Source organism: Meriones unguiculatus, chromosome 17, assembly GCF_030254825.1.
Source record: "Meriones unguiculatus strain TT.TT164.6M chromosome 17, Bangor_MerUng_6.1, whole genome shotgun sequence".
NCBI classification, from domain to species: domain Eukaryota; kingdom Metazoa; phylum Chordata; class Mammalia; order Rodentia; family Muridae; genus Meriones; species Meriones unguiculatus.
Genome location: NC_083364.1, coordinates 15,772,357 through 15,779,294, shown reverse-complemented (window position 1 = coordinate 15,779,294; position 6,938 = coordinate 15,772,357). Strand labels below are relative to the sequence as shown.

General features: G+C 46.9%; 1 protein-coding gene across 1 annotated transcript; it reads left to right on the top strand.

Annotated features, from left to right (window-relative positions):
• Positions 1-225: 225 nt before the first annotated feature.
• Positions 226-6,320, top strand: Casp14 (caspase 14). Its single transcript, XM_021655506.2, has 7 exons — positions 226-404; positions 2,672-2,742; positions 3,996-4,145; positions 4,244-4,469; positions 4,997-5,113; positions 5,267-5,370; positions 5,902-6,320. The coding sequence occupies exons 2-7, from the start codon at positions 2,716-2,718 to the stop codon at positions 6,004-6,006; spliced, it is 729 nt and encodes a 242-aa protein (XP_021511181.1). The 5' UTR covers positions 226-404; positions 2,672-2,715; the 3' UTR covers positions 6,007-6,320.
• The last annotated feature ends 618 nt before the right edge of the window (positions 6,321-6,938 follow it).

The window sequence follows — 6,938 nt, the reverse complement described above, 5'->3', positions numbered from 1 at the left end:
ACCCTGGGGTGGTGAGTGGGGGGCCTGTGGTTTGTTTCCTTTGGATGCTCAGTTACCTAGGCTAGGTAGGGGGTGTCCGCTGAGCCACACCACCATTCTTTCGTTCATTCCATGGGCGTCTGACTCTATTTCCACACCTGCTGTCAAGGGTGTGGCCCTCTCGTCACCTCTCGTCACGAGGTTTCTTGAGTGACAGAAAACTTGCTGGCAATAAAGGGACGGAGTTTACACTGTCCCAGTCACAGACAAGCTCTCGGGAGAAACGTAGGAAGATCTTTTTGTGTCCACCCCTTCTCAGAGAGCAGCACGTGGATCTAACTCCTCTGGAGTGACAGCGCTGTATCAGCAGCTTGGAAAGAGACAAGCCAGGGCCTGACCCTAAGGAGCACCTGCTTCTGCAGCTGGTGAGGGACTTGCCAACTGCTCTCTCTCTCTCCCTCTCTCTCCCTCTCTCTCTCCCTCTCCCTCTCTCTCTCTCTGTCTCCTTTTCCCCCTCTCTCCCTCTCTCTTTCCCTCCTTCCCTGCTTCCTCCTTCCCCTTTTCTGTTCTGACAGAACTGAAGAGATTTCCATCCGATCTTCCCTCTGTCTACACAGGCCTTTTCTCATTTGTTCATTTATTTGTTATTTGTTTGCTCAACACACTCTCTTCAACACTGCCTCTCCACCCACACTGCTGGCCCTGATGGAGACACAGATAAGGGTGGCAGGATTTGGTCATAAAACGTGAGCTCATCTACCAGTTCAATCACAAGAGTAAGAATCAGAAAGCACTGCTGCTTCCTCTTTGTGTCATTTCTCTTTGTTGTAGTCTAAGGAGTCTAATCTTTGCATCATCTATAAAGTATGAGATGTTTGTTGTAAAGTTATTTTTGTTTGTCAATGCATCTGTCTTACAATCATCTTTACAAGCATGTAATCACAAAGATGATTAAAGTGATAGGCACACACTGCCGTAACACAAGTAGAAACAGGCAGAAACGGGAGTGGCACACCCAGGAGGCCAGTAGGAATCACAACGCCTGCCTTGCTTTACCTTGCCTTTGCTGCTATTCCCAGGGTCCTGCCTTTCCAGATGCAAAAACTGAATCTCAGAGAGAGCATACTATGCTTAAGTTCTTGGGGGTGACAGGGGTCAGGGTGGTGTCTGCTGTGTCTGTGTTCAGAGATGGGTTCCCATCACCTCCTTAGTCACAGGAGGTGACTTAGTCCCCTTTCCTCATGGCGTGTGTGTGTGTGTGTGTGTGTGTGTGTGTGTGTGTGTTCGTAGGAGAGTTGATGTTCATGCTTGTCATAAAACTACATAAAGGGCAAGAAGAAGGTCTATCTGTCTATCTGATATGTAATAAACCCTCAGGAAACATGTGCTTGGTCAGTGGATGAGTGGAGAGTTAGATGCAAGTAACTAGATGAATAGACATAAGGAGAGCTTATAGATTGATGGTTAGTGTATAGATGAATGGATGGATGGTTGTTTGAATGTGAAAGGAGAGTAGCTGAAGGGATGAGTGCCCAGTTGGACAGTTGGATATAAAAGTGCTTGGGTGGGTAGGTGGATGGATGGATGGATGGATGGATGGATGGATGGAATGGTGGATGGATGGATGGATGGATGGATGGGTGGGTGGGTGTAATGGTGGATGGATGGATGAGTGAGTAGATGGATGGATGGATGGATGGGTGGATGGGTGGGTGAATGGATAAATACATAAATGGATGAGTAAATGCTCAGCAAAAGATGGATGAATAATTAAGTAGATGGATGGACATATGGCTGGATGGCAGATGGACATATGGATTGGTAGGTGGGTAGAAAAATGTGCAATGGAGAGGAGGCATGGCAGACATTGTGTCACTCCAATCATAAGAAGCATGCCAGTCTGATACAGAAGTGTGAGGAAAGGCCCAGGGTGTGTCAGACATTCTTCAGTTTAGCCAGAGTTCAAGACAGGGCTCAGAGGAAAGGATGAAGACTCTTGGCAGATGCTCAGTCTCAAGGCAGAGAGAAAGAAATAGATTGACCTCTTCAGATGAGAGATGGGATCAATCCAACCCTCACTTTGATGAAATTCTCTATTTAAGCTAACCCTGAACCCTCCTCAGCCAGACATCCCTTGGTATACTGGAGGAGTATGTGAGTTCTTTGCTACCATCATCAGTCCTGGGGAGGAGGAGTCTGCCCCAACACAGACAGGTGTATGTTCTGGAGGAGGAAAGAGAGGCTCAAGAGATGCCTTTTTTATTACTTTCTTTTTCTTTTTTTTTTGGTTTATTTGTTTGTTTATTTGTTTGTTTGTTTTGTTTCTTTTTTGAGACAATGTTTTTCTTTGTAGCCCTGGCTGTCCTGGAATTCACTCTGTAGGCCAGCCTGGCCTGGAACTTACGGAGACCCGCCTGCCTCTGCCTAATGAGTGCTAAGATTAAAGATGTGCACCCACACCCATCAAGAGATGCCATTTTTGATGGGCCTAGAATAACATGAATGAAAGAGTCCACCATATTGTAACTCTAGAAAAAAACATTCTCCAAAGACTATCAGTTCTTGCCTAGGTCTGATCATATAGTAACTTTGCTCTTCAATCTCAAAAGCCTAAGATAGACAAATTAATCTGCCATCTGATCCCCTCAGGCTTCCTTTGGTGACTTTCTACCTATTTTCTCTTGACCTCCAGGGAAAGGCAAGGGTGCTGAAAGCCAGACTCCGAATCAAAGAGAGATGAGCGGTCCTCAGCCCTTGCAGGAGGTGGGTGAGGATACAGAATGCACGGCGGTGTGGGAAGGGATGAACAACCTAATGTTGCAGGAGGGATAGAAAGAATTACAAAAAATAGACCCAGAAATGAAACACAAACTGGAAGAGGAGAAAAGAAACCCAGCACATCTGTCTCCAAGAGCTAAGCCCTTATCGCTTTGGTTCTCAGTCAACTGCTTTTCTTCAAAGAAAGCAGTTTTGACCCCCAATACCATTCTTTCTCAGATGGTATAAGAGAGGATCTCAGTCATGGCTTTAGACACTCTGAGACCTCTGCAAGCAAGCAAGAAATAAAGAACTCTGTGGAGCGCCCTGAACCTCCTGGCGCCTTGCTTGGAGGTTCTAGCTGGGGAGCACAGCTAGTCATATACTTTTGACCCAAGTGTCAATCAGTGAACATCTTCCTCTCTAGCTAAGCACACAGCTTTCGGAAGGACACTCATGGATGGAGTAGTGAGGGAGGAAGGAGGCATCTGGTGAGGAGCCATATCAACTTAATCAGCCCTGGAGGTCGATGGAGGTGACAGATGTCACCGTCAGATCACCCCGACCTCCACAGAGCTCTCTCTGGAAGGACCAGAGAGAGTCAGTTCCACCAGATGTGACCCAACCCACACCCACATGGACACACTCATTTATATCTGAAAACCGAAGTTAGACTCAAGACAGGGAATAAAAATAGAGGCTAACTAGGTGAATTAGAATTCCCCATTAGTAACAGATGGTTTGGCTGGCTAAGTCACCCATGCAATACGTGGGGAACGCTTATGTCAAACATTTATTTGGTTTGTTGTCGTTGCTTCCATTTCTATTATTTGAGGATTTCATACATGTATATAATGAAACATGCTCATATCACCCCAATCCTCCCCAACTCTCATTATGCTGTCCCCAACATGTCCCCTCCACTCTTCATGTTTTCTTTTATTTGTGTATCCACTAAGTCAATCGATTACTGCTGTCCGTGTGCACATGGCGTGGAGCGGGCAGTGTGTTTCCCATGCTTGGGTAGATACAGCCATACTTTCTTGTTTTTCATTTGAGTGTCAGGGTCTAGGGATCTGATTCAGTGATCGAACACTGGCCTAAGAACAGGCAGGGCCTTGGGTTCAATTTCCAGTACCACAAAGACAAACGTGAAGTTTGATGCCACGGGCACCTTGGGTTTTGGCTGCCAGCCCTAACCCCAGGTTTCATTGTGGTGTGTTTTCTTCTTCCTCTGTCTCTCTGTCTCTCTTCCCTAGGAAAGATATGATATGTCGGGTGCCCGTCTGGCCCTGACACTATGTGTCACCAAAGCCCGGGAGGGTTCTGGGGCAGACATGGATGCCCTGGAACACATGTTCAGTTACCTGAGATTTGAAAGCACCATGAAGACGGATCCTACTGCCCAGGTATTGAGCAGCCATCTCTAGGTCATGCAGGAAGGGCTGGACCAGAAGGATAAGCTTTGGGGCACCTATCTGATCCCGCTTCATCCTCTTCCTCCAAGCAATTCTTGGATGAGTTGGACAAATTTAAGCAGACCATAGAGAACTGGGAAGAGCCTGTCAGCTGCGCCTTCGTGGTGCTTATGGCACATGGCTTGGAAGGCGTCCTCGAGGGAGAAGATGAGAAGATGGTCAGGCTGGAGGATCTTTTTGAGGTCTTGAACAACAAGAACTGCAAGGCCCTGAGAGGCAAGCCAAAAGTATACATCATTCAGGCCTGCAGAGGAGGTGAGGCCTGGGACAACTCATCCTTGGTCTTTAGGGGAAGGTTATTAAGACAGCATCTCACTGTGTGCTCTAGGCTGAACTGGAGCTCACTCTGCTGTCCAGGCTGGCCTCAAGTCTATGATCTTCCTGCCTCGGTTTCCCAAGTAATGAGATTATAGACACACATCGTCATGCCCACCTGATCCATCCATTTTTGAGATTTGTTTTATTTTTAGTTATGTGTATGTGTGTGTGTCCCTGTGTGTATGTACATGTGTGACTGCAGGTAACTGAGGAGGCCAGAAAAGAGTGTTGCTCCCTGGATCTGGAGGTAGAGGACCTACATGGGCCCTGAGAACTGACTGTTGGTCTTCTGCAAAAACAGTAAAGTCTCTTAAACCTCTCCAGCCTGGAGTCTGTTTTTCCATCCAGGCAAATCCAAGAGTCAGAGGTCCCTTCCCCCAAACCTGGCAGGCCACCAGACTGCTCTGCAGCCTTCTTGTTCCATTTTCCATCTTGACCTTTTTTTTCCCTCCCCCTTGTTTTAGAGCACAGAGACCTCGGTGAAGAAATAGGTGGAGATCGGGTTGCTGCGATCACAAAGGACAACCCCCAAACTATCCCAACCTACACGGACACCCTCCACATCTATTCCACGGTAGAGGGTATGAGCTCTCAGCTGTTTCCTAGTGGCCTAGACTCCTCCCCCTGAACGAGCACCCCCAATGCCTGATCTTCTCCTTCAGGAAGGGACTCTCTCCCACGGTCCCTTCTATTCTCTGGAGAGTTCTCCAAACTCAATTTTCTGATCTTTCCAGGGTATCTCTCCTATAGACATGACGAGAAAGGTTCTGGCTTCATCCAGACCCTGACGGATGTGTTCACAAATAAAACAGGATCCATCATGGAACTGCTAGAAGAGGTAAGCCACGTGAGGCATCTGGGACCCCCACCGGGGCTTTCCCTATGCCCTCATCTCCATGCAAACATGTTAGGACTCCCAAGCTCATCATGTATGGGAATGATTGTTTGTTTGTTTTCATGTATTTTTGTGTGGTGTGCATGCATGTAGGCACATGTGTGCAGGGATGGATGGGTGTGCATGCATGTTTGTGCATGCAGAGGCCCAGATAATCTATCAAAATCAGTGAACTACTAATTCAATGACAGACTCTACCTCAGTAAAACAATGTGGAGAGTTATGGAAGAAGAAATCCCGATGTATCCTCTCTCAAACAATTGTCACATGCGTGACAGGGACATACGTACACATCTAGGCAGAGGCACACAAACCAGCTAACCAATAATTCCATAGAAACTATGCAATACTAGAGAGCAATTAATGTCTCAAGACACAGATACCCACCTGACCTTCTCTGCTCATCTCCGTGCTCTCCTGACACCAACCTCCCCAGTAGGATAGTCCCCATAGCTGAACACACCTATTCTTCAGGTAACCCGAATTATGGCAGACACAGAGGTGATGCAGGAAGGAACGCCGAGGAAAGTGAACCCTGAAATCCAAAGCACCCTCCGGAAGAAGCTCTACCTGCAGTAAAAGAAAGGGCAGTGACGGCCCTCCTGCAGGTGTTTCTCTGCCCCCACCGATATTCAGAGACAGCCACCACCACTCCTCAGAGATGGCTTCTGGATTCTTCATTCATCACAACCCTCTACCCGTGTCACTTTTAAAGAAATCCAGACAATATAGCACACTGACGTCACCTTCCTTTGGCTGGATTCCCTGCTTCTGTTAACACAGCCTCGGACGGCCTTCCTGTAGCTAACTTTCTGCTCCTTTGCCTCACCGAGCCTTCCTCTTCCTCCTACGGCTATACATACAAAAATAAATAAAAAGTCATTACTACTTCAGAGGAAGGAGCTTTCTGAACAATTTCTATAAACTTTCAATAACCTCTGGCTAAGGTCACCACTGTGGGATTTTTGGCACTAGGCTGGAAGATAGATCAGCCATGTTGGATTCCAAGTATACAGTTCATGGTTTTATGGCCATGTCTGTCATCATGAAAAATCACACATTAAGATGGGTCTTTTATTTCTGGTCTCTCTTCCCAGTCTTTCCTGACTCCTTCCTTTGACTGGGGAGTCTTTCCGTGGCTCATACACTCTTAATATCCGTCAAGCTCACTTTGAAATGGCTTTCGCACCTGTCTCTCTTCTCTTCCCCAGCACCTTCAAGGCTAAGCCTGGATGATCTCAGCTCTGCTGAAGAGAGGTGCCTTCCTCATCTCTCTGTGCAATCTGTGGGAGAATTCTTTCTGGAACACTCTAAAAGATGCAATGATCCCTGAGACCACAGCTACTTAGATATCACATTCATGTTTCTCATGTTCAGCTTATCATTGTGAGGAAGTCAGAGCAGAAAGCGCAACAGCAAGTGATGTCACAGAATAGACATTCTTACTCAAAACCAAAGAACCCAAAAAATACCAAAAAACCGAAAGGACTTGAGCAGCCCCTACCCTCCAG

Excerpts from the sequence above, each read along its gene's own strand:
- Casp14 (XM_021655506.2), top strand. The coding sequence starts at position 2,716 with ATGAGCGGTCCTCAGCCCTTGCAGGAG. Across the intron at positions 4,146-4,243 it reads AGACGGATCCTACTGCCCAG|CAATTCTTGGATGAGTTGGA; the intron begins GTATTGAGCAGC and ends TCTTCCTCCAAG. Across the intron at positions 5,371-5,901 it reads TCATGGAACTGCTAGAAGAG|GTAACCCGAATTATGGCAGA; the intron begins GTAAGCCACGTG and ends CCTATTCTTCAG.